Source organism: Microcebus murinus, chromosome 3 (genome assembly GCF_040939455.1).
Source record: "Microcebus murinus isolate Inina chromosome 3, M.murinus_Inina_mat1.0, whole genome shotgun sequence".
NCBI classification, from domain to species: domain Eukaryota; kingdom Metazoa; phylum Chordata; class Mammalia; order Primates; family Cheirogaleidae; genus Microcebus; species Microcebus murinus.
In genome coordinates, this window is record NC_134106.1 from 2509396 (window position 1) to 2536884 (window position 27489).

General features: G+C 47.8%; 1 protein-coding gene across 2 annotated transcripts in view; it reads left to right on the top strand.

The window, feature by feature from the left end:
- The window catches only part of DCDC2C (doublecortin domain containing 2C), a 101402-nt gene extending 93135 nt beyond the window's left edge, over positions 1–8267 (top strand). Inside the window, exons 11-12 of one of the 2 annotated variants that reach the window (XM_012763163.3) lie at positions 4387–4434; positions 7722–8267. In XM_012763163.3, coding sequence (XP_012618617.1) covers positions 4387–4434; positions 7722–7745 — 72 coding nt within the window. In that variant the 3' untranslated portion in view covers positions 7746–8267. Of the gene's footprint in view, positions 1–4386; positions 4435–7721 lie in introns of those variants that run through there. The other variant, XR_012918462.1, reaches the window with a different exon arrangement.
- Positions 8268–27489: the final 19222 nt, after the last annotated feature.

Consider the following 27489-nt stretch of genomic DNA (forward strand, 5'->3'; position numbering starts at 1 on the left):
GGTTCTCATCTTCCGTGGAAATCTCCAACTTCCTGCTTTATCTCTATTTTTTTTTTATCTGTCTTTAGGTTCAATAATTTCTGAATACTTGAGCTTCTAGCTGGTGGAAAGGAGTAACGGTGAACTAGATGTTTGGAGGCATGAGCAGCTTTAGACCCACTAAAATTGGTCACAGTGGAGTGGACCCTAGGGTCACTGATGTGACACCTTATCCGGGTCTTACTTTCTCATGTTAAAACAGAAGGTAAGGGCAAGACTGTTGATTTTCAGTCTCTGCAGGGAAACACCAGAAAGCTCCACAGTGGAGAAATCTGACCAGCACCCCCAGACCCACGTTTGTATCCGGCCAATGCCACACTAAGTTATGAACTGGTGTGGATGTAAACCCTCGTGGTGTGAGGCAGTAGGATGGGTGGCCCATCCTCGTGGCCTTGTCCCCAGCGGCCATATTCCAGTTTTGTCTACGAGGAGATATTAGCTACGCCCAAACTGAGGGGCGTTCTGTGACACACTCCGCAAGTGCTCTTGGAAAGCCTCAGAGTCATGCAGAATAAGAGACCGGAGAAACCGTCACAGTTTGGGGGCGACGGGGGGGGGGTGTGACGCCTGATTACAAGGTCCTGTCCCGCACGGTCCTGTCCTGTAACGGCAGACGGACATCAGCGAAAAAACTGGTGGAATCCTAGTGAAGTCTGCGGTTAGACAGCATTTTACCGATGTTATGACAATTCCGGTCTAGCATACGTGCCGTGGTCTGTAGGGCGTCGGGGTCGGGGGACTCTGGGTAAAGAGCACTCGGGAACTCGAGGCTGGCCTGTACTTCTAAAATTGTTTCAAAATAAAAAGTTGAAAGCACCAGAACCTTTTTTTCCCCAGTGGAATAGTATGAGAAACCTCAGCCTGCAGGGCGGAGAGAAAAACGAGCTGCTTGGTTTAGGGAGAGGTGGCAGGCCGAGACCCACACGTGCAGGCAGCTCCCTGCTGCTCTCTGCGGCCTCCTCCCGTGCGTCCCGAGACAGCCCCGAGCCACCGGGGCTCCGAGGACACAGTGGGTACACAGGTGCACGTCAGCTGATCTTTTAAGGTCCTTTTCAGCTGAAAACAGTAGTCTGAGTGTCTCACTCAATCTGCCAAGCAGTGCATGATTAGGGTGATAACAGAACTCGCGGTTGAGCTGAATTTCGCCGGTAGATACGCAGAGAGAGAGGGAGAACCGACCGCGGGGTGCGAGGACCTGGGAGTGGTTCCCAGCCACACGGCAGATGCTCCCTCCGGAAGGGTGAGCACAGGGCCTGTGGGTCTCAGGTCCCAGAGTGGAAGCAGAGGGGACGGAGACGTCCGGCCCTGGGCAGGAGTGTGGCAGCCGCAACGGCGGTGCAAATGGGCGCGGTGGCTCCAGGTGGGTACGTGGTGGTCCAGGTGGGGTTCTTTTCTCAAAGGTGGGGGCATCACACACGCCTGTGCCTACCTAAGGGGGAGCAAACTGGGGGGCAGCAGTGAGGGGCGAGCATCTCCAGGTGGCTGTGCGTGGACGCGGGCAGCCGTGCCGGCGGAGGGTCGGTGCTGCTTAGGGGCAGGGCGGCTCGCCCGGCGTGGCCCCGAGACGGCAGAGGCGTGCACGCGGGCCTGGCAGGTGGGGGCGTGCGGGTGGCAGCCTGCGGCAGCGTCTGCCCACAGCTCTCACACTCTCACGGCAGCAGGGTCCTGGCGGCCGCGAGTATGGAGGGGCAGGTGGAGTTTTGAAGCGAATGGAAGCGTGAAGCAGCTGCTTGGAGAGTCGCTCACGAAGGGCTCGGGCTGTGCCCTGGTGCTGAGGGACCCCTTGAGGGTCCGGGGTCACGAGCAAGAGGATCGAGCCCAGCAGGGGACCTGGCCCAGCGGAGCACGGGGAGGACGTGCACGTGTTAGGGGTTGGGGTGGGGGTGGCGCAGGAGAGTAAAGCTGCCGTCCGTCCGTCCCAGGGAGAGAGTGGGAGGCCCGCAGGGTGGCGGGACAGGCTAGACCCTCGGACTCACAGGGTTTGGGGTGTGGTCGTGTGAGTGGGAGAGACAGGACGTGCGGGCGTGTGAACCAAGGAGCCGAGAAGCCGGGATTGGAGGCCGGTTTGTCTCAAGTAGTTACTGGGATTCCCCAGGGGTTATGGTTGGGGGGAGAGGGAGAGAGGGAGGGGGACCAAGGGCAAACAGGGTCAAAGAGGTGCGGGGTGGGCTGAGGTCTGCGGGTCACTGCCAGGAGAGTGGGGGCATGACAGTCTGGTGACAGGAACTTCAAAGAGGCCAATGGGTTTTTTTCGGGGCGGGAGGGTCCGAACACAGTGATGGGAGCGGAGAGACCACCACCCACGGCCACGTTCAGTGGTCCCAGCACATGGTGGAGGGGGGTTTGCCATCATCTGGGAGGGTTTATGGGCTGGGGACGGGTCCCCAAGAGAGTAGGACGTGGCGGCTCTTTTCCGTGGGGCACTCTGAAGGATGCTTAAGAGTCCGAAAAGCATGTCTGCGTTCTGAACCCGCCATCTACGTGTGGAAGTTCCTCCCAAGGCCACGGGATCAGAGAGACGCTCTTGTTCCCGGCTGCTGGACTTAATTTAGGTTACAACTGGCGACACCAAGGGGTGGGCTTATGATTTCTATTTTTTTTTCCATTTCTTCAGCTTTGCTCTGCTTTCCAGATTTTCTGTGATGAGCTTGTCTGCATACAGACCATAAAAATGTATTTTAAGAATAAAAATATCTACAGTGGTCGTGGAAGAGCTCATTAGGGCAACGTGTTGCCCCAGGGCCAAGGCGTCCGAGCCAATCGATCCTCAGGGGTTCTGTGGACTCAAACTGCTTCTAGACTCAACTCTCGATTCCCCTACAAGGACTGGGTACATGTCCCCGCCGGTTTATTTAGACGCGTTCCGGCCCACGCAGAAAGATCGGTTGCCTAGGCGATCGTTACCAACTACAACACTTGAACGCCGCCTCGCTTTGGGCTTCTAACTTTTCACAAACTAATTATCCCCGGAACCAAAACACCGGGCTTATTTTCGCACGTTTTTGAGCCTGACATCTCGATTCATCACTGGCAGCTGCGGTGTGTTCTGGCAGGCGCAGAAATTGGTGAAAGTAAAAGCTAGGTTTTAAGCCCCGTGTGGAAGGCGGGACTCACATTTCGCTGGAGTCACGGGGTCCCTGACAGCGGGGCAGGGCGGAACGGCTGTGGACAGAGGCGGCGGCTTTGCCCACCTCTTCCCGCCGGCCTTCCTGGCGAGCCTGGCTCTTGGTGGCCTCTGCCCTCCCCCTTGCGTAGTCAGAACCAGCCCTCCCTGGAAAGTCCTGGCTCTGGCTCTGTCCCACTCCGCTCCGGTTCAGATCCACCAGCTGCTGCTGCCAGCAGCGTGATCTCTCCAATCGGCTCTCCCACCCGCTTCTCCGATCCCGCCCTCCTCCATGCTGTCAGCGTCCCTCCTGCCCTCGCTCGTTTTTCCCCTCCCCCTTGCCTAAGCGTCAGGGCTGCAGAACCGCATTGCTCTGGTGCTTTGGCTCCTCAGTTCAATGTCACTGAAGGGCTTATTAGCAAAAGTGTTTCTGTGCTGATTGCACCAGCGGAGACCCTGAGACCCAGACCCACTTGGGCGCGGGCAAACGTGTTTCCTGCCAGGTTGCCGAGCTGGGAGAGGGTCCCACACGCCCTTCGAGATACTCTGATTTGCTGGATACTCAGAATTGCCGGATAAGATGTTCGATGGGGCAGATCTGCAGAAAATTTTATCGCATTCATTATCTGCACTATACTTGTGTGTAGTAGCGTGTTCTATCTTGCAAGTGTTGACGTCAGTTATACATTTCTAGCTCTGGTGTTTTTCACTTTAGAGTATCCTGCTTTTATTGCGACTTGCCATCGGGGTTTTAAAAGGCAGCTGCCGTGCATGCCGAGCCAGTTTGCGTTTTCTAGTTGCTGGCAAAGCGCACCCAACGCCTGCATTTCACAGGGCACAGGACCGACTGGGACGCCTCTGTCACCTGCTACACCTGGGACGGAGCAAAGGAAATGCCACCACATGCCCTTGACTTCCTGCTATGAAACTGTATGAGGAAGACGCTAAAAAATTTTTTAAAAAAAACCTCAAGTAAAATATGCTTTTTTCTTTGAGGAAGAAAAATAAGACAATCAAAATTCCGCCAGTGCCCTGTAATCCCAGAAAGTGCATTTGCACAGTGTTGGCAAGGCTTATCTGCACGACAAAAGCATGGTTTTATTTTTATTGAAACTAGCCCTCCAGTCAACATGGGTTACAGTTCGATCATTCTTTTAGCCGTAGATCCTACGTTAAAATAGCATGCTTTGTAAACCCTTTGGTCAGCTCATTAATGTCCGGATTTCTGTCTGTTTGTTTTTTAGCATCTTTCAAGAACCTCAGCAAGAATAAAAAAGTGGTTTCGTTTCCTGGTAAGAGAACATATTGTTAATGCTCATCTTACGGGCGCAGTGCAGGGTTGTCCCCCCCACCCCCAGTCACCCGTGACAGTGCCGGCAGTGAGGCCACCGTGGTCACTGCCCCACACAGGCGTCCGCCAAACTGTCCATGGACAGGCAGCTTTTGAATGAACTGCACTTTTATGACTATGCATGGAGCCCTCTCCAGTCTAAACCATCTTTTTTATGCCAATTTTTAGGTCAGTTGACAAATGAGGATTTTGACTCAACCATACGGTGGCGTTGTCAGTTGGCACTGTGGTTTGGGCAGACTTTCCATTGTTCAGTGATGCAATTATTTTAATGTTTCACTACACTTGCCCTTCTAATATTTTGTAAAAAAAAGGAGCAGAGAACAGAAAAATGAAACTGCTAAAACTCGTGATAAGAAGTACAGGTTTCAGACAGGAAATTTCAGACAAATAGAGGTGTGCTAAAGTGGCACTGCAAGTGACAATGTTTTAGCCACATTGAGACCTCTCTTGGATTGTAGGCTGAGCTCTGAAAGAAAACAGTATAGATACACACATATGCAATGCCAGAAATGGCTCACTGATGATTGCATTTAAAAGGCAAGGTGAACTTGGGAGTTTTTGAAAGTGCATTTTAATATATATATTAATACAGCCCAAATATTAGTTTATACTAATATTTTATGTAATTTATATTGCGTATTGTAGTAATATATTATTCATGTACATCTTAATGTCTTAAATCTATTTTTAATTTTGAACATTCTAGTCTCATGTGTTTTGGGGGATACTTTACGTGTGGGACCAGGGCACTGCTGGTCCTTTTGTTATTTAAGCCTTTGCTCTTTTATTTACCAAACATCGTCTGAGTTTCTCCCATGTGCCAGGCTAAACTGGGTGCTTGGGAAACCAAGATAAGCAGGACACAGTTGCTGCCCTCAATGGTTCGCAGTCTAGCGGTGAAGACAGGCCTCCTGCAGGGAACTGTGTGGCCGGGCGAGGGCAGCGGGAGGTGCCGGGTGCTGGGGGGGGGTCCTCCCCGAGGGATTTGCAGGGGGACAGCATCCGCGCCCTAAAACATGCGGGCCCGGCCCTTTGTTTGGTGTACAGTCATACATGACGGTGTGACAGCCTGTGGTTTTTCTTCTGTGACGAATCCCCTCCCTTTCCTCCACTGTTTAAGCTCTGGTGTGCTAATGGGTGTCGCATCATGTGTGTGTTCTAGCTGCTCACAGCGTGCTTTCCTTTCCTTCTCATCATCATCCTGCAGTTCCTAAAGGTCCGTTTTTTTTTCCCCTGTCCCTATGTTTTAAAAAATAAGGAACAGAAACTTGGAAAGGGCAGGTGACTTGTTCAAGATTAGTCTGGAATTAGACAGAAGAGACGGGACCCACACGTGGGTGATCGTGGTTTAAAAACAGAAGGACAGCCCGGAGCTGCGGGCCCTGGGCTGGGTGCTGCCTCGCAGGAAGGAGACTCACTCCTGCGTTTCTCTAGAAGCTCGTGTGCGTTGGGGTTGGGGCACAGATGTACAAGCAGGAAAGCTCATGTGGTACATGTCAAAACAGAGGCACACGTTGGATACCCCAGAAGTATGCCACGGAGAGAGTGACTGGCTGGTTTGGGGAGAGAGGCTGCCGGGCTGGGTTATCCGTGTTATAAAGGGAGCTGGAGTGAACAGTGCAGGGTCTGCGGGACTCTGCCCAGCGGACGGTGTAGAGTGGGCCGTGGGGGGCAGGATGGCCAGGTATCCAAGTGCCTGGAAGAGTGAGGGTGTGTCTGGGGAGGCGCTGACAGTTTGGTGCAGGTGGAACAAAGAGTGGACGTGTGTGAGGAGGAAGGAAACGCAGGTGAGGTCCAGCTCTCGGGGCCCGTCGGGGAGAGGAGCTGAGGCCAAGATGTAAAGAGATCGGCCCTCGAACCTCGGTGGCTTTGCACAGTAAGTGTTTGTTTCTTGGTCGCGGAGGCCTGCCGTGGGTGGCAGGCTCTCCTGGGTGGCTCCCCTCCACGCTGTGACTTGGGTGTCCTGTGTTGTGATCTCCGGCACACAGGCCCGAGTTCCCCTCGGGAGGAGAAGGAAAACTCGGACACTCAGCAGCGGCCCAGCCCGGGAGGAGCCGCCGGGTCTCCCGTCCCTGTGGTCTGAGTGTGCCAGCGAGCCCCACTCAGACGCAAGCTGGTTGGAAAGTCTGGGCAGCCCTGTGCACGGGAGGGGAGCACAGGTCTTTAGCGGCGGCCCGGCTGTCACTGCCCTGCCACGCCTGTCATTCTAAGGGTTTGGGTGGTTCTCCCGTAGGGATGTTAGCGTAGAGAGATGACGCGATGGAATTGATGGCTTTAAAAATCGCCCTGGCATCAGGGGAGGATGGGGCAAGCGAGCACTGTGTACTCAGCGGTCCCCTCCCCAGGTATGGACACCTGGACCGGGCAGGGTGGGGTTGCAGGCGATGGATTTCTGGGAGTAGACAGAATTGACCAGACTTGGCCAAAAATGGATACGGGGGGCGAGGATGGAATCCGAGTCGGGGTTCTGGCTTGGGGCCTGGGAGTTGCCCCTGGAAGCACAGGGAGGAGCCGGCCTCGGGGAGGCAGGGCGTGAGGCGGGAGTTGGCGAGTCTGCCGAGCTCCCTCTCGGGCGCCCGAGGCTCTTGCCTGAGGATCTGAAGATGTCTCTTCCTACGTTCTTTCAAAGGCCGTTGTTTTACAGGTTTCTGACGCACCCTTTGATTCCCTGCGCCAGGTGGCGTCCGTCCCTGTCGGGAGCGTGTGGCGTGGGTGCTGGCGCGCGTGGCTGGGGGGCAGCGGGGAGCGCGGCCTGCTTCCCGAGCTCGGGCGCTGCGTTTCCCCGAGAACGCCGGGCCGGGTTTCTCCCTCGCTCTTGCTCGTCTCCTTTTCATTTCACTCAAAGTCCCTTCCCTAGCTCAGCGACTGGTAGAAAAGGCAAGAGTCTTTCCCATGACCTTTCAATCTTTAAGTGACTAACGGATTACGCCTCTTTAATTAATATTGGGCAACACACCTTCCGCTCTCACTTCTCCCCTACTGTCCCATCCTGCCTATTTTATGCCTGTTTGAGATTGCATTTCCAAAGGAGAGCAAAGGGGTGATGGTGCAGAAGCACACTGTGGGGGGCACACCCTAGGAGAACATTATTTTTGTTAGTATTGGCACTGTCACTACTTATCGCTGTAGCAGCAGCACTTGTCTTTTTTATGAATTATTTCGGTTGGTTTAGATGGCCACTGTGTTCACTGGTGATTTTGTTTTATTTTGTTTGCCGGAAACAAGAAAAAGAACCATATGATATTCTAGAGAGAGAGAATCCACTGGTGCTGCTGGAAATCCCAGTAGAAGTAGAAGCCCAAGAAGAATCTCCGACGGGACAACGATCGGGAGGAGAACCATCACCAAGACAAGCGGAAACACCTGAGGAACGAGAAGCTTTTGAACAGTCACCCTTGATGTCGCCATTGCCAGAGGAAATCCCTGAGCTAGAGGAACTTGCCGGGCAGCCACCCTTGATGCAGACATCGCAAGAACAAATCCCTGAGCTGGAGGAACCCGCTGAACAGTCACCCCTGGAACAACCGTCCCCAGCACAGACACCTGAGATACAGGAATTCCCTGAACAGTCGTCCTTGGGACAGCCGTGCTGAAACCAGGTGACCCAGGGACCAGCACATCAAACGACAAATGCCACGACAAAGCGTCAACCCTGTCGTGAAGAAAAACAGAAGCTAGGAAGGACCACAAGGCAAATGAAAATAAAATTAGACATTTTTTCACATTATGCTGAAGAGGTATGCCAGTATAATATAAAAATTATGAATTTCACGTTTTGGTGGACAGCGTTTTTTTTTTTTTTTTTAAATATTTAAGGCTATATTCACCTAGAATCCCTTCCTCTATTTTATGGAGGTCGAGCTGGGTGGGGAGGGGGGTCAGTGAGCCACTCGGTACAGATCCCCCCTTCTTGGAATGTCTGCCCATCCCAGCCTTCCAGAGCGACCTGGCCATCCTGCAGGCGGTGCATGTTTGCATAGTTATCTATAATTTATTCTTCCTCTTTAACAGTGAATTAAGCATATTATGATGATTATGCCCACATATGTTTATATATACACACAAAACACACATGTACTGCATGCATACGTTTATCTATGTGTATCGATGCCTTACATTTCAGAAATGGATGGTGCACCCCTATGGAATAGCACATTTCGGTGGCTAAGAGAATGGACTCTCAAGTCAGACTACACATGTGGGGCTTCTCCACTCATTAAGTGTGTGAGCTAGGCCTGTGCCTCAGTTTACTCATCCGTAAATTGGGCTAACGATAATAACTAGCTCCGAGGCTGTTGAGACAGTTACTTATCATAACCCCTTAGAACAGTGCTGCACACAGGGCAGGCACCGAAGATGTTCGCTACTCCAGCTCCTTCACTTGGGCAGTTGTCTTTTTTTGTTATTCAATGAGAGAAGACAAGCATTGCAGTTGACTCTTTGTCAGCTGAGCTTCTCGACTGCCAGGACAAAAACGGCAACATGGATTTTAGGATTGTAAAAGTCTACTTAAAGAGCCAATCAGCTAGCTCTTCACCATCTGTTAATTAGTTATATAAACAGTGTTGCATATGGAGGAGGAAGAAAAGCTATTATCTCGCCACATTTGTAGTTTCTTGATGTATTGTCAGACTTGTCTATAGTATCTGCCGCCCTTTAAGGAGGCAACTGTAATCAAATAGAAACCATCTCCATCTCATCTTGAGCCTTTTAAAGTTAGCAAGTTCCTGCTAGAAAGCCCATCTACTTTGATTTGGCTCCGTTCTAAGTGCATATTTTGGTGCTTGAAAAAGAACTCGAGAATTGCATTTCCCGTTGCTTTTGTCCGTGACTTCTGTTCCGGCTGCCCTGGTGCCTGTGGTGTAGACTGGCACGCTGTTGTGGAGAGAACATGGACCAGGGGCTGGAGGCCTGGGCTGTATTCTGCACCCCACCATTTGTTGACCGTAAGGTCCTGAGCAATGTACTGATGCTCTGAACATTAGCTGTCTTCTAACAGTCTCATAGACTGCTGGAGCTGGGAACAAGCCTAGAGATTGCAGAGTTCACAGCACACACTGCACCGTGGGTCACCCACAGGGGTTAGGCAGTCATCTGGAGTCACGTGGGACCTCTAGCTGGTAGGTTGCAGGGGCGGCACTTGAACCCTTGTTTTTTTTTTGTTTTTTTTTTCTTCTTCTTTTTTGAAAATCTAACTTCAGGTCTGTTATAATACTCAACCTGCTTTAGTATAGAATTGTTGCACGATTCAGATGAAAGTAAACACTCAGCATTTTACTGGGGTAAAATAGACTCATTTAAATTTAATGGCTACATAACATGTTTTTAAGTAAATTTTTTTAAGAAAGTTAAAAATACTGCCTCTAGATGATGTCCACGTTTGGGGCTTAGTGTTGGTGTGGTCCGGGTCCTGGGAGGTGGGCTCACATAGCTCCTCGGGGAAGTTACTCAGATCACATTTGAACAAACAAATGCAGATCCATACACCTCTCTTGTGTCCGAGTGTGTTTAGCCACTTTGTGCGGCGCTCACCGGCCGCGACACCTCGCCCACAGCCGGCACTCACAGTCCGCACGGCAGTGTGCGCTGTGCATTGAGGATGAATCCGTTTCGCTCTTGTGTGATGAGGGAAGCTTGAAAGAGCTGGAAGCTTGTTTTGTGTTACAGGCAGCTTTACTTGTCATGTAAGTCAGAATGGGTAACATACACATATATGTTTTCATTACGTTGTTTTTACACGTTCACAATTTTATTTTGATAAACGGAAAATTAGAAAAGTCAAGTTTTGTTATTAATGCTAAAGTCGACGTTGGGCTGTGTGTGTTCATCTGTGGCTGTCAACTATAGTCGACGCTGGGCTGTGCATGTTCATCTGTGGCTGTCAACTACAGTCAACGCTGGGCTGTGCATGTTCATCTGTGGCTGTCAACTACAGTCGACGCTGGGCTGTGCATGTTCATCTGTGGCTGTCAACTACAGTCGACGCTGGGCTGTGCATGTTCATCTGTGGCTGTCGACTATAGTTGACGCTGGGCTGTGTGCGTTCATCTGTGGCTGTCGACTACAGTCGACGCTAGGCTGTGTGCATTCATCTATAGCTGTCAACTATAGTTGACGCTGGGCTGTGTGCATTCATCTGTGGCTGTGGACTATAGTCGACGCTGGGCTGTGTGCATTCATCTGTGGCTGTCGACTATAGTCGACGCTGGGCTGTGTGCATTCATCTGTGGCTGTCGACTATAGTTGACGCTGGGCTGTGCGCGTTCATCTGTGGCTGTCGACTATAGTCGACGCTGGGCTGTGTGCGTGTTCATCTGTGGCTGTCGACTATAGTCGACGCTGGGCTGTGTGCGTGTTCATCTGTGGCTGTCGACCATAGTCGATGCTCGGCTGTGCGCGTTTGTCTGTGGCTGTCGACTATAGTTGATGCTCTGCTGTGCGCGTTCATCTGTGGCTGTCGACTACAGTCGACGCTGGTACCGAAGTGGTTAAAGCTGATTGGCCAGGACAGGGAGAACTGGGGGGAGGGCAGAGGGACAGCGACTGAACTGGGATGGCCACTAGCACCGAACAAAACCTAATTTCAGAATAAAGTTTCAAGGTTGCCACCTGCCCGGTCCCCGAATGGAGCATGCGTGTTGCTGTCTGATGCACTGTGACGAGCCGTGGCTCAGGACTGCGGGTCCTGGGTCCCACCCTGCTGCCTCCCAGGAAAACCCCGCATCCGGACTCTAACAGGAACACCAGCTCCTGTGGTCACGGGCAGTGGCATGTGGCCAAACCACGGCTGCGAGATCTTTCTGTTAACCTGCTTTTCTATGTCTTTCAGATGGCTCAGAGTGGAAGCCAATAGATTAACAATATCATCTTTCTATCTTCCTGAAGTCAGTTTTTCTTCAGTCTTGGGGCTTCCATCTCTCATGTGGACGTTTTAACAGAGAGAAAAAAAAATCACGTCTGGGGGAAGCTGAGGCCCCAGGCAGTGGCGTGGTCTCAAAAGCTAAAGATAAGGGTTTTCCAGTTTAATTCCATATCATTCTGATTCCCTCTCTAGGTGATATTTCTTTTAGTAAACATTTAAAAGAATGAAATGTGGGCTGGGCGCGGTGGCTCACGCCTGTAATCCTAGCACTCTGGGAGGCCGAGGTGGGAGGATCACTCAACGTCAGGAGTTTGAAACCAGCCTGAGCAAGAGTGAGACATGGCCTCTACTACAAAAAAAAAAACAAAACAAAACAAAAAAAAAACTAGAAAGAAATTAATTGGCCAACTAAAAATATATAGAAAATATTAGCTGGGCATCGTGGCACATGCCTGTAGTCCCAGCTACTTGGGAGGCTGAGGCAGGAGGATTGCTTGAGCCCAGGAGTTTGAGGTTGCTGTGAGCGAGGCTGATGCCACAGCAGTGTAGCCCAAGCAACAGAATGAGACTCTGTCTCAAAAACAAAACAAAACAAAACAAAAAAAGAATGAAATGTAATTCTTTATCATCAAGCTCCACAAAGATCATTCAGAAAATTAGAGGAATTTGGAAAAAAAAAAAACCCTGTATGTATTTTCCCTCATCACTGTTTTTCTTGGAATATGTATGGGAAGGTGCTTCATTTTTTTATAACTTGAAAGTTCTCACAAAAGAGGTACATAGAACCTCTGCTATGCAAAGATTCTATGAAAATACTTCATCTTCTGAATCATTAATTAAAATTGAAGAGAAAAAGTATCCAAGGTTAGTTGGGAAAAGGATTTTATTAATTTATTTACTTGTTATGAAGGCAAAAATATTTATACAGCTTCATTTGACACCTTACATGTCTCAGTCTAAGCACAGAGATTTAACAGTTTTTCTTTAGCAAAGATTTGAATTTCAGAAAATTCTGTATGTCTTCAAATTATTCCCCTCATCTGTGGAATTTGGGGATTGTTTTGCCAAGACACACATATAGTTTCTGTGTCTCTATTTCGTTTGTATTCTAGTCATATTTAAAGAACCTGTAGGCTGTTTACCTTTACATTTTGGTTAGAAAAATATCATGGACTATCAACAAGGTTAAATTTTCACAGTAGAGACTTAAACATCTTTATCTCCAAGGTACTGAATGTTGTTATGTTAAGAACTTAAATGTATTTACTGCTATATTTATTGTTACATAGTTTTAACCACTGACTGCAGGCTCAATAGTTTCAACTTGTATTTTTGTTGATGCTTAACACAATGACTGCCATACAAATAAAACCAGAAACTTTTCCTTGGGTCCATAGCGTTTTATTATGAAAATAGAATAAAAAACCTTTAAGTGTAATTGAAAGTCAACATAAGTAGAAAAATGAAATTTATTGACTTCTGTTCATTTAATCCACGTTTTTAGAGTTAAATTGCCAATATTAATTGTAAAGTAAGAACATCAGCAAGTGAGATTTGTATATGCTTCACACGGCCCCGGGATCGAAACTAGAGTGAGTTAAATACAACTCTCGTAGCGGTTAGTGTGAAATTAGCCTGCACGAAGATTTATTTTTAACTCCAAATGTCAATTGTCTGCATTGTTCTGAGGCTTATACTACCTTTTGAAAGCAGCCAGATTTTACGTATCATGTGGGTCCATTTCCAAAATCTTTAAAGAGTTCTAATAGCTTACAATTCCATGTTCATACATTCTACATCAAACTTGTCTTTTATTAAGAAGTTGAATGTGAACTTTTTTCCCCCATAAAGTAATTTTCTTTGTGGGGATTGTTTAGCGTTGTCATATTAATTCCCGAAACCTCCATCAGCAACCCCGTGGCTCAGACACAAGTCGAAATTTCTTCCTTAAGGGCACCCGAGTGGCTTAAAGTCTCATGCACTTGAAAACATCTGAAGGCTTTTAAGCATGTTTCTGTAACTTCAAAATGTATTAAGACCCTTTGTTTCTTTTTTAATAGGATAATAATGTGTGTTTCTCTGTTGGTGTCTGTTTGTGGGAAAGAGATTGTTAAAAGAGGAAAGTCTCTGGTTTTTTTTTTCTTAAAGCAAGAAAGGGGAGCAGGCGTGACCCCTGTTGTGTGTGTTCCTTGCTCAGTCAGCCTGCCATATGCACACTAGCAAAAACTTACAGAGAATTAGCTTTCTTCTGAGTTGCGAAGGGTACACTAGGAAACACGAATACGATGTTTCTCTCCAAAGCGGCTCGCTTGCTATTTTCTTCCATTTAATGAGTGTGTTTACAAACTGCTGGCTCTGACTGGACTACTGGAGCCATTTCACTGACTGGTCACCTTGAAATCACACAGATTCCACGTTGGCCCTAGAAGTTGGTGAGTAATAAACTAGCTGGCACCTTTGCGTTTATGCTTGAGCATGCCTTCAGAATATTTTGCACATTTTTTTCTTTGAGTCTTCTTCTCTGCCATTGGCCTTTCCTTTTTCCTGGAAAGGCAGTTTAAAATGTGAAAAATCTTACTACCACACTGAGCCTCCTACCACATGGCCATCAGAAAGATTTCCTACAGAGAATGAAGCCACATCTTGCTTAGTTTTCCAATGCAGTTACATCTGGAATATGTGACTGTCCTCTTTTCGGTTGCCTGACGTGCTTGCCAAGTACATTTCACTGGGCTTATCTGTTAAGTGAATGGGTAGAAATAGAATAAAGATGTAAAACCATATTGGTAAAAATTAAACATATTTATAATTATTTCATAAAGCATTCCCATATGTTAGTGCCCACCAGCAGGCTGTATGTGTAAAATGTAATTGCATTTTGAAGAATTAGTTTGATGGCTAAATTACTAATAATTAGAGAAGGTTGGTGGAGGTCACATACAGACTGGTTTTCTCTTACAATTTTATGTTCAGAACAATGAATAGTTCATTTTTACTGTGTTCACTTTTTGAAACTCTAATGTGAATGAGTGTTCTAGTTGATGTGTGTCTCCACACTATTCCATGGAGTATTTTTTTTTATCCCTTAAAGGAAGAAAATGATGAGTGAGACCTACAAAAAGCCCTGCGTTCAAAGATTCGCATTCTAGTAGGAGAAACAGAAGATCGCTGAATCTTGGGAGCACACAGTGCGGTTCCCACTTGCTTAGTCCTGGATTAAGGTAGAACGATCAGCTCCAGGGTAGTCCACCAGGGAAGGGAGAATCCTCCCTGGAAGAAGGTAACATTTTCTTAAATGCACAATGCCCTGCATTCAGTAAAAGATGATTGGGTATGATGAGACACAGGAATGCATCACTGAAAATCAAGAGACTAAACAGACGAGAAAAACACAGGCAATGCATATCACACAGGTGCACAGGAAATAACTTTCAATAACAATAATCAATATGTTCATCAGGATAGAAGGAAAAATAGAGACTTTCATTAGAGAAGTAGAGTCTACGAAAAAAGGATCAAGAGGAAATCTTTATTTTTTTTCAGAAGGAAATTTTAGAACAGAAAGACACAATATCTGAGAGTAACTGTTACAAGTGGAAGTAACAACACATCAAACACAGAAGAAAACAGGATTAGTAAACTGGTAAACAGATCGTCAGAAAATATCCAAACTGAACAGAAAAAGAAAAAGAAAAAAAAACCAGGAACTACATAAAGGAATCTAAGAGATGGCTGTGGACATAGTGAAAAGGCTTGATATATGGGGAATTGAAGTCCCAGAAAGACAGAAGGGAACGAATGTGGCAGAAAAATAAGTGAAACTTCTGGGAGAAGTTATCTGGTAACAGGGCAGCAGGGAGGTGGGGGAGGGAGACTATGTGCACGCCTGACACCCCCATTTGAACGGATGGATGAGATACACGGATGCAGGCAGGTCAGGGGTTCGATGGCGGGAACTTCCCACCATCGGGTCAGGTCAGCAATTGAACGTGAAGAGGAGATGTAGAAGTTTTAAGAGAAAGCAAAAGGTATGCAATAAAATGTTAAATAAACTTACAGGGGAAATGGGCAACGATCAGTTCCAATTTAAAGGTTGGATCCTGGTGTTTGAAAGGGAGACTGCAAGGGAAAGTGAAGATGGTAATACAGCTATCACCTTGGAAGATGAGAGAGATTTCTCTGGGACAACGTTTGCGCTCTTAGACGAGCGCTTAAGGAGGCATAAAAAGGAAGGCGTGATATTTTTAGACCTTTAGAAGTATTTTAATAATGGAAGTCAGGCTAGATAATGATAAAATTGCCTTTGAAAGGTAAGACCAGGAAAAGGATTACAAATTGCTAAGGATGCCAGGAAGAGAGAGTGGGGCCTAAAGAAATACAGCACAGGAGGAGAGACAAGAGTTTAAAGGGACGAAAGGGATGACTTCTTAAAAGTGAGGGCCTCTGAGAGGATACCTCTTAGGGACGCAGGATCATGTGCAGTCGGATTGCAGAGTGCTGTTGCGTAGCTGTCTCTTAGAGACCTAGGAGCATATACGGTTGGGTTGCAGACTACTTAGAAGGAAGAATAGAGACCTTCAGGCACTACTGGATGAAGATGATGTGGTGTTTTAGGCGGGGAGTCAGATTGAGCATTCGCCCTTGGAAAGCAAGCATGGGTAGTTTACAAATGAGCTCTCTAAGGAAAGGTGCAGAGAACATGAGGGCTGCTGAGAAAGAGGCAGGCGCAGTAGTGACAGGTTAAGCCAAATCTGGGTTAAGTGGAGGATTGGGGAGAAAATATTTCCTGAGTGGAATTAGACAACATGGAGAGCAGAGAAGGTGCAAAATTTATTTGAATAATAGATGCTTTGGCAGAGTAAAAACTCAAAAATTTTACATCTCCTATGGGAGACCCCACAAGGTAAAAGCTGGGGGGAAATGTCAAAAACCAAATATCTGAGTGAGAAAAAAGGGAAATCCAAGATAGCGCGTCAGGTCCTCTCTCCTGTAAGCCCTCAGTCTCTGTGGTTGACACACACGACAAGTCCTTCCCTTGACTTCAGGGGGGTATTTCTTCCCCCCACTTATGGGAAGGAGAGAAGGAAAAGTTGACGCGCTCTCCATTGATCCAGTGACTAGGATGACTGTGTAACTTATTATCAGAACCAGGACACTTCTGATAGTGAGAAGGGCCACTAAAGATAATTTAATGTATGTGTGTATATGGGAGAAAAGGGGAGGGAGAGGAGGAGGAGGAAGAGGAGGAGGAGAGAGGAAGAGAGATTGATACATTGACCACCAAATCAGTTGGTGCATCTGAAGATAGTTCTACATTAAAAAAAAAAATGTTTTCAAAACAAGTTTTTATATAAGACAAAAAAAATCTATGTACATTAAAGCAAAATAAATAGTTGTCTTAAATATTTATAATCTAAACTTAAAAAAAGTAAAAGAAATATTCTCATACATATTCATGTCTGTTAATTGCATTTTTAATATTATCTTTATTTAATACTGTGTCCCTGGTATATTTTCCCCCAAAATATGTGCTTTAATATAGCCAATTTATTTTTAATTTTTTCACAAAATTTCCTGCAATTTTCTTCAAAGTACTGTTTTGTGATTAATAAATTTGAAATGGTTGACATCTCCAATTGATGCTCCTCTATATACTGTTATATTTTTAACTGAGAAAATATTCTCTCTAGAGGTGCTGAGGGACCTCACAAGCTCAGAGCAAATTTTGCAAAATGTAGAAAATCCTCAATTCTGTTTCTTTAAATGTTGAAATTGTAAATATTTCAGGCAAATATTTTTGGAGTTGCTGTCTTTGTGGCTCCATTCAGATGCCTTTTGTTGACAAGTATTTTTACAAGACAAAACTCATCAGAGAAGTTGTTTCCGTTGGTGATCCTTTTAATGTCTAAGAAATTTATATGCTGCAAAATCACATCGCCTCTCAATTTTATCCCACTGTGGTACAAAACAAAGCATACATTTACCCAATTAAAAACAGGTGTGCTATTAAAGCACACCTGTAAGTTGTGTAAGTAAGAGATAATTCCAGGCAAAGTTATAGAAGTTCAAAATCCACCTGAACTCTCATGTTGGACATGTTGAAGGCCTCCCTAGCTTTTGTAAGCATAAATTTCAATGAACTCCAGTTTTCAACCTTTCTTTTCAATAATTACAAATTACCAAAACTTCAAAAGTTGAAGGTTTTATCATTTAATTGTTGAATAATTTGATTAAAGCTTAAAGAATGATTTTGGACAAAATGCAAACAAAATTTAGAACATTTAAAGAAATATTTAACCCATTGTGGGACCCTTAGTTTGACTTACAACATGGTCCTCCAGAGCTCACACATTCCTACAAAGTGTCTGACAACGGTAAGCAAAGGGAGAAAAGAGCCTTTGGTCATGCTGACTTTTTTTGTTTAACAAAATAAACTTTACCCAAAACATTTTGTAGTTCATATGCCCTTTGGTATAGAAAAAAATATTAATTTTGACAATGATAGCTTGTACTCTGGATGTTAGAAACATACATGCACATCACAAGCAATTCCAAGTATGTTTCTGTTCCATGGGTCTCTTAATTTGGAAGGAGTGTTATTAAACCACAGCACAACACTTCACAGGATCCCACAAAAACATACAGTTTTGTCTTAATGTCTAATGTAACTGAGTTACAGTGGCATTCACAGTAAGGTCAGGTGCATTCATCTGCAGCAGAACCAAATCCCAAACCATTTGTTTTGTTCCATGAATGGGATGGAGAATCGAGCCACTATCCGGATTGGATTGGTGTTCTATCTGAAGCATTTGATGACGCCGACATAAAACCGGCGCAGCTGAGCTCTTCCCCCTGTTCCCCGGGAGCCTGCCACCGCAGCTGTTGCGTCACAGTTTGAGCTTGCACAGGACAGCTCAGAGCGAGCAAGATTAATCCAGAGAAGTCATCTGATCTAGATGCAAAGGGAGAAGACGTGATAACCGGGCCAGTTTCCTTTTGGTATGGGGCGTCCCTGCAGGTCCTGCCTTCCCGCAACCTCAGGGCCCACGGGCAGCCCGTGCCGGTGACTGTCTCTGGTCCATGGTGCAGCGGGCTGGGTCCCAGAGGGGGCGTTCTAAGCACTGCAATCTGCTGAAGCCTCCACCTGGGCACATGCTCGGCTTGACCACAGGGCAGGAACGATGCCCCATGTGTTCTTCCATCTTCCCGCTTTGGCAGGAACATGAACTATTCCCGTAACTGGCTCCATGAACAAAGATACCTTTTGGCAGTTCTCTTATGTTTCGAGTTCCCAAGCCAGTAAGATGTGCTCACCAGAACTTTATAATTTTTTCTGTTTTCACCGATCCCTTCCCTTTTGAGTTGTTTTTCAGAAACGGTGGCTCCTTCTTGCAGTCACAAGACAATGCGAAGGTCTTGCACTACCTGGTTGTTTAGAGACGTTAAGATAAGCCACATTTCGCCACAGATCTCGCCCAAGGACCTCCTCCCCGCAGCAGCATGTGCACAAGGCCAAGAGGATGGCCAGGTTACCCCAGCTCAGTTCACTACTACGCCCTCTGTCCCGGGAGGGGCTTGTTCGCCATTTCTTGACCACGCGATGTACGCGCCACTGTGCTTGCTCACTGCGCTTGCGCCCCTGCACTCCACCCCAGACTCGAAACGATGCTCGCTCACTCCATGCATTATCCATTTCACCTCTAGAGAATCCCCTGACCCCATCAGCTGGGGAGGCAGATTCAGGGCTGTCCTTCCACCTCCTGGCCGATGTCCTCTGCCATAGATTTTCTTTCTTCCTTGATGGTCCTCGTCGTCTCAGTAATGGACTTTCTGTGTGGCGGACCACAGAGGGGAAGCCCCCGTTTGCAGGTTCCCTGATGTCCCCAGCCCCGTGTGGGCTTTGGGAGCCCACCTGCCTGTTTCTCCACGTGGGTCCTCGCCCTGGGAGTTACTTCCCCTCCTGGGCGTGCAGAAGAGCTCTTCCCCGTGCAGACCTCAGAGCTGGGCTGCTCTGTCTGGGCAGCTCCCCTGTCCCTGCTAGTCTGTCTTGAGTCTCCGCTGCCCTCCCCTGAACCTGGGACTTCTGCTTCCTCATCTAGATGTCCAGGGTGTGTCTGGGTGCCCCCTCCCTGCCCTGGAACCTCCTCCGGGCTGGGCCTTGTCTGTCTCCCTTCGCTGAGGAAGTCTGTGTGGTCCTGCCATGCCGACCATCTGGGTTACTGGTTATCTGGGCAAAGAGAGTAAACTCCGGTGTCTGTGAGCCCCCCATTGGCCTGATGCAGATGTCCTGGGTTTTGCCTTTTTTAGGTGGTTTGAAAGGGCTTGGTTTCTTGGCAGAATTTCTCTGTACCAAAGACAGAACATTCTGCATCTTGCCTTTTTTTGCCTTTTTGTTAAGATAAGAGGCAAGTTGGGTAAGAAATACTCGAGAGGCAGGTGGAGAGATTTTGCTCACCAAAGATAAACACTTATAGATTATGTAATTATTTTTCTTCCTGGGGAAATCTGAGTCAGTTTTTTTCCTGAAAAGCTGAGATTCAGGAGTCCGAGGGGAGGAATTGGAATGGTTCAGTATGTCTCCCTAGTTGACACACTCTCTGGAACCGGTTCAGCCTCCTTTCAGGGGCTCAGTGTGAGCAGGCAGACACCCAGTCTAACCGGGGACAGGGTTGCTTATAATCACTCGGCAGCAGATGCCTTACAGGGACCTGGGCAGAGATTTATCTATTCACCAAACTCTGGTCACACCAGAGCGCACACACACCTGCACGCGCACCTGTATGAACACCTGCACACAATGTAAATCTTCGGACTGTAAATCTTTATAAAAAGGCATCATGCATACTCGCCGGACATAATTGCCTTGACTCAGGATGAACATTAAAAAGACAAATTATTGCTTTATGGTGCATGGAGTGAAAAATCCACTTTAGGTCTGTAGGCTGCTATTTTTCAATGCGCCGTCTTTTTCTAGCTCTGCGCTGTGAGCTAGCTCTTCTTACAATCTATGTGGTGCTTGCCCAGACAGTTCCTCTTCCTGCCTATAATCTGCTACTTTCAATTCAGTATGGAATAGAAACGAGATAACAAAACTCATCATATGGACATGCAAATTAAAAGTGCTGCAGGAGGTTGAGGCAGGAGGATTGCTTGAGCTCAGGAGTTCAAGACCAGCCTAAGCAAGAACAAGACCCCCTCTCTACTAAAAATGGGAAAAATTTAGCCGGGTGGGGTTTCATGCATCTGCAGTCCCAGCTAACTTGGGAGGCTGAGGCAGGAGGATCGCTTGAGCCAGGAGTCTGAGGCTGCTGTGAGCTGCGATGACACCACTGCACTCCAGCGGGGGTGACAGAGTGGGAGGGAGGCTCTCGTTTGTGCAAATGCACAGGTTTGAAATGCACACCTGTGCTGCCTGCTGGATGGCCTTGGATGCACCCAGGTGGAGCAGGGAAGTGTAGACGAGTCCTCTCTGCGCCCTGAGGCAGGCAGCTCCCTTCATCTGGCTTCTGGTCATTTCCTGCAGCTTTTCCGGGGGTACCCACAGGTGCACCTTGTCTTTTCACAAGCCATCAGTAGAATCCGAATGGATTCAGAAACAGGTGAGCACAAGTTGTATCTGGACGTGGAAAATTGGCTGTAAGAGGGACATTTGTCACTAAGATTATGGTGCTTATTACTCAAACAGTGTTAATATATCTAGAGTGATTCACCGCTGGTGACTCAGCTGAACAATTGACGAGAAGGTTCCAACTTTAAGTGCATATCATGCGCTCAATTGATGTTTTGTTTGCGCCTTAGCGGGTGTTTTGAACTTTAAATGCTTCAATAAAACACGAATATGAACTTAGGGGTTTAGAATGGTTTGCCCAGAGAATCTTAGAAAGAAATTTTAAATATGAATACAAAATGACTTCGGCATTGTTTACCAGTAAGACCAGCACATAGTAACGTAAATAAAGTTTTCATCTTGTATTTTTTGGCGGGAAAACAAGTTTACATTTCAGATAGGCTGACTCCTGTTTAAAAAGTACAGATAGGATATTCAAAAAATTTTTAAAAAATGGAGAATGGGTGAGTGTTAATTTTTTTCTTATTTATTTCTTGTGGTGGCATATTTGACCTATTTTTGATGTTCTGCATAGACTGCTGGAGCAGAGGCAGCGGACCTGTGGGAAAGCCCCTGCAAGGACCAGCTCTGAGATGTCATGACGACAACTTCTTCCTCTTCCTCTTCCTCTATCAGGCCAATGAAAACATAGAATTTTCCATGAAATACTCATTTGGGGCATGTTTTCATTTTTTCAAATTTTTTAAGCCTCAAAAAATAGATTGTATTTTTTAATGCTAATATTAAGGTTTCGGTGCGGAGGCTGGTAGAAGGTGTGAGTAAAATGAAAGTATGAAAGCTAACTTTGTATTTATCGTATCAGCAACTTTGTTAACCAGAAATCACTGCCCCTACTCATTATCCCTTTCCAAACGTCCCTGTAATTCCTTTTACACTTGTTTTTTTATGAGTTCCAAAATTATTTTTTAAATAGTTTACATCATTTCTTTTTATATACCCACCAATAATATTTTGGCAAAAAAAAAAAAAGAAAGAAGAGAAAGTTGTGTGGGGCGTATTGTTTGTGTAAGATATAAACTTGACTGGTAGGAATTCAGGGAGCATAAGAGAGTGGGAAGAATTTTTGTTCTTGCGGTGAATATCAATTGTTGTATTGGTCAGGGTTCTGGAGAGAAACAGAGCCTACAGTTTCTGTCGTGTGTGTGTGTGTGTGTGTGTGTGTATGACAGGGGAATCGGCTCCCTTGGTTATGGAAACTGAGAAGTCCCATGATAGGCCGCCTGCAGGCTGGGGACCTCAGAAAGCTCAGTCCAAGGCTGAAGGCCTGAGAACCTGCAGGGTCACTGGGGTAAGTCCCCAAGTCCTAAGGCTGAAAAGTCTGGAGTTGTGATGTCCAAGGGCAGGGGAAGAGGGGTGTCTCCACTGCAGAAGAGAGGAAGAGGCAGAGTCTCTTTCCTCCGCCTTTTGTTCTACCCGGGGCCCAGCTGAGTGGACCTTCCACACTCCGTCCACTGACTCACGCGCCATGGACACACCCAGAAATGATGCTTCACCAGCTACCTGGGGACCCCTAAGCCAGTCAAGTGACACCTAAAATCACTCACCACACTCGTCAGTTCAGTTCAGTTAATTTGCTTTCATAGTGAATGTAAGGTGCTGGGCATGTCATAGCGCCTCAAAACACGTCAGGTCTTACGAAGATTATACTCTGGTTGGGGAAGTGAGATGTTATTCTTTGGCAGCTAACTACAGAGCCTCCTGCCTCCTGGGGCTGCAGAGAACACGAGCCGTAGAATCGGGAGGACACTCCCACACGTGTGGGCAGCCCCAGGAGACTTCCCCACGGTGTCAGCCTCGTGCTGAGCGTTGAAACGGGTGCCGAGGCTGGACCTCTTTCCTACTCCAGACGGCAGGGCTGTGCACGCCTGGGCGGGAGGCCCTGCAAGGTCAGTCCACCAGAGTGGAAAACCAGGGTGGAGAGCGCCGGGAGGTAAGGAAGGAAAGGTGTGGTCTGGAGACACCGTGAGTGTCGTCGTGCGTCAGCCTGAGGAATTGAACTGGAGACAGTGGAGGTGTGTGGGAACCTTCTGAGTCTGGGATTTGGGGGATCAGAAACAGTCTTTAAGGAAGAACCATCTGATGAGAGCGGACAGAATCCCTGTGCTCATCCAGAAAGCGGCCTCTCCGTGATGTCATATGGGGCTGCCGGAGTCGCGAAGCCAGGACGGGGGCACAGATGGGACCCACACCCGCTGTGTTTTTTACATTGGAAACTCGTAAACCGAACTATAAATCATTACAACAAAAATCCTTATTTGTTCATAATCAATGCTCACTCATAAAAACGAAATTAAAATATATGTAGCATTATACTTTTTATGATTGGAGTTGGAAAAATGTCAAATTATTCAATTGTGAATTTGATTAGAATTTTTTTTTGCTCATATTTACTGTTTTAATCAATAATCAAATTTTCAAAAAATAAAATTTTAATTCCCTGCTCACAAATTCTATGTGGGTCATGCTTGACAAAATTCTGTTCATCTCTATTGTCTTCAGTTTAAAAAAATTTAAACAGGCTGCCTCTTTGAGTCTTTCTGTGACTGTTTTCTGCTTTTTCTTCAAGGTCCGTTTGTATATTTTCTATTTCTGGCAAAATACCAACTTCTGTTCATTCTTGATGACGTGAAGCCGGTCTTTTATCAAAAACATTTGCCAGTCAGTCCCTGACCTAAAAAAGGATTAGAGAGGAAAATGTATTTGCATTCAGAATATGAAACTTGGACATTTTACCAATAAAATATAGATTTAGGTAAGAGCCACCTTCCCTAAATGTTAAGGTTAAAAAAAAATTAAAGTCATTTTTATGATGTTTTCAATATTACTATTTTCTTTATTATTTTATTAAAATTAAAATCCAAAATAAAAACAATAATAAATATCCAAAAATCAAAATTATTTTAATAAAGTAAAATTTAAGGTTTAATTTGTGCAAAATTTAATTAAACACATTCGTAAAAATGAAAGTGTTCTGTAATGCTAGTGTTCAATGTGTATTTAGTTATAAGGAATCATCATCATACTTTATGAATGCTACATTTACAATCCATACTATAATTCACTCACGATGGATTCAGGCTCTCGTATGTACAAACTTATGAGTAATGCGAATTGCTTATATCACAAAATATTCCTGAGCCCCTGTCTGTAGCTGCTGCTAATGCCATGCTAATTAATTAGAACCGTGAGCAAAAGAAGCAAGAAATTAAAAGAAGCAAGAAATGTGGCTCTGGCGCCGTTCCCGGCTTACTCGCCGTTGCTGCGCACTCCGGGAGAGGCAGGGCTTGCCGGATGAGCGGCCTGAATGTCCCCGCGGCCCAGTGCTCGGGTCGCAGCAGCATCCTTCTCTGACAGCGGCAGGTGCGCGGCGCACACCTCCGTGCCGCCCAGGTGTGCCACCTTTGTTCGCAGGACGCCGGGCAGAGGTGTGAGCCAGCCGCGCCTCCCGGGGTCCCAGGAGCAGGGCGGCCGCGGTGCTGAGCTGAGCCGCAGGACGCGACCTGAGCCTTGGACGGGGTTATTGCCAGGTGTTTGTTCTCTGCGGGCCCCTCACCCCACCCGCTTGCTTGCAGGAATGTGAGTTAATTCTAATTCCAAATGTCTCTTTCCCCCTCCGCCTGGCTTAGCACCACAGATTACGAATGCTGATTTTTCAAATTTGAAAATATTATGGGGCACAGATGTTTTTGGTTACCTGTATCGATTTTGTTACGCTTGAGTCAGGGTTGTGAGTGTGCCCATCACCCAGGCAGTGTTCACCGTCCCCGCTGGGTAGGTGTTTGCCCACCCCCTCCTCTCCCCCTCCCCGCTATTCTGGCTTTTAATCTGCCATGTGACTGCCAGAGGTGTGGATTGTCAAGACAAGCAGTGCATGGGAGCAGGGAGGAGGAGGTGGGCTCCTGTCGGCCCGTGACATCTCTTGAGAAATTCCTCAGAAACTGCTTGCCCTGTAGACCTTCAGGGAGACTGAATAGCTGGAGAGAGCAAATCCCTCTGCTCCAATTCAGCCTTGTCCACCTTCCTGCAGCGATCGCAGACGGCTCTGGGGAGGCAGGGCGAGAATGTTCCGTCTCTAGGGGCAATAACAGAGCTGCTCCCAGTGATTTCCTAAATGGAGTCTGGAATTATGACTCTCCCGGCTTAGCAAAGCGTCGATGGCTCTGATCCTGAGTTGCCGTGGCAGGCGTCAAACATATTTCCACGAATGCCACCATGCACTGCAGCAGGCAAACCGCCAGCAAGCTCCCCTCTGCCACGGCAAGCCAGCCTTCTGCCCTCACTGCTCATATTCTAGAGCACCAGTGGCCACGACCACAAAATAAAAACAGTCAGTCGCGCTAGATGTTTAGAACCGTCGGGCCAGGAGGACCAAGGTGGAAGCTTAAATGTAAATACGAAAGCCGTTCCGCGTACCTGCGCGGTGCGTGCACGGGACGGGGTGTGGAGCGACCCCCGCTCCGACAATCGCCGGTCGTGGTGAAGCGCGTGTCGTGTCTGCTGGCCTTCCTCTCCCCTCTCCTTTCGCTCACCATCATTTCCCGTGTTTCTAGCATTCGGGGAGCCATATGGGGCCGCTCACGTCTTAGGAAACGAACTGAGCGTTTATGCTGACGGAGGTCACGTTAGCTCAGCTAGAGACAAAACCCGGCGTGCAGAGACTTCGCTCTTTGTGTTTAGGGTTTGCACGAGCTGGAGTGCCCTGGGCAGGGCCCGCGGTCCCCTCTGTCTACCGCACGCTCCGAGAGTATCAGTTCTGTCTGCAGGCATCCATCCGCCTCGGCCCTGATGAGGGTGGGGGACAGGGTGTTTTGGTCTTTCTGGGGTCCTTGGGTGTCTTTGCTCACGGCTGCTCCAGCAGGGGGGGAGGGCTGGGGACGCGAGCACCTGCGTTACTCCCTCCCGTAACCGTAAGCGGGGCCGTCACGACCGCACGCCCGTCCTAAGTTGTTGGGGTCATGTCCTGGGCGTGAGTGTGGCCCCCGTGAAATCTCAGCCTCGAGTCCTGGCCTCGCTCCTGCCGTAAGGCCTGAGCCCTCCCCGCGCTCCTGCCGGTCTGTTTCCATTCCTCGGGGCCTCGGCTCTTCAAGCACGTGCCCTCTCCGCTCTTGGCTCTCGTGATTAGAAGCCCTTTCCCAGTTTTCCATCTTTGCTCCTCTCTTCGACCTCAGTGTGAGCTTGTAGTTGGGTCTGTCGCTACCGGCTACCTGGGCCAGTCACCGCCCGTTCTTGGCGAGGGCAGGGTCGAGGTCCGGGGCAAGGGCGGGGGCGGCGATGGAACAGGGCGGGCTCAGCCAGAAGGTTTGCATTTGCGTTTTCCTGCCAGTTTGCCCACTCCTGTCCACTGTGGCCAGCCGGCTAACCGCTCTAAGTTCAGGTGGGAATAATGAAACCTACGTAATAGCATTATTAAATGCTATTAATAATAATAGCATTATTAAATGCTTAATTAATTAATAATAGCATTATTAAATGCCCAGCGGAGTTCACAGGTGCTGCCCAGTAAAGAGCAGCTGTTGGCTTAATTGACTTTAAGCTTTCCAGGGGTGGGGTCTTGGTCTTAGTGCCGGGCATTCAGGAAGTGCTCGATACATGTTGTTTGAACTTAAGGCGTGTCTCTAGAACGGTCTGGGCCCAGGGCCTGACAGACGCAGCACTTTTCCCGAGGCAGCGTCCCCGGTCTCTTGTGCCCACGGACCGCTGCATCGCCAGGACACAGAGCCGTGTCTGGCACATAATTAGCGCTCCGTGAATGTTTGTCCAGCAAGTCCCCGCTGGCAGCAGCTCCGTTCTGCGACAAAAATCTAGCTGTTTTCCACTCTGTGGTCTGTTTGCATTTCCTGGCGCGCACGGACTCGGGGCAGAGAAGAGACACGAGGCCCTCGCCGTGCTGCTGCCAGAGGTCACGGTGGGCAGGACGTCTGGAATCCGTCTCTGCTGTGGGCAGTCCACAGACACGGGCGATTTATGCGTGGGACGATCGGGTGTGCATGATTAATTGATAACCAGAACATGGGGCCGTGTGAAGTCTCTGAAAATACACCCGTTTTTAATTTTCAACAATAAAACCGGGTTCACTCCCGGTTCTAAGGGTGCACCCTGCTCTTCTCGTCCACGAGGCCAGAGAGGGGGCCGGCGGGTCTGCTGACGGCAGTGTCCGGACAGCGCCCCTCCCCCCTCAGGGGACCCTGAGTGCCGTCGCGGCCGCCTGCCTTCCCGCTCTGTCCCAGGAGTGGCATCCGCTGCTGGCTTTCCGGGTAGGCAGGTTAGTTTTCCTAGATGTAGCAGGAACACACATTTCTTCCCAATTATGTTTTATTGCTACCGGTTTCTGACAGGGTCACCGTTCACTTTTGGCTTTCTCCCCCCATGTGGCAGGCTAATGACGCGAAGAAGAGGCCACATTTGATAGCTGTCAACTGTGATGAGGACCGAGCTCGGAGTCATCTCTGCCGAATGCCGAAGCAATGAGCCTCCCGCCACCGTGTCCGTTGTGACCTTGTTTG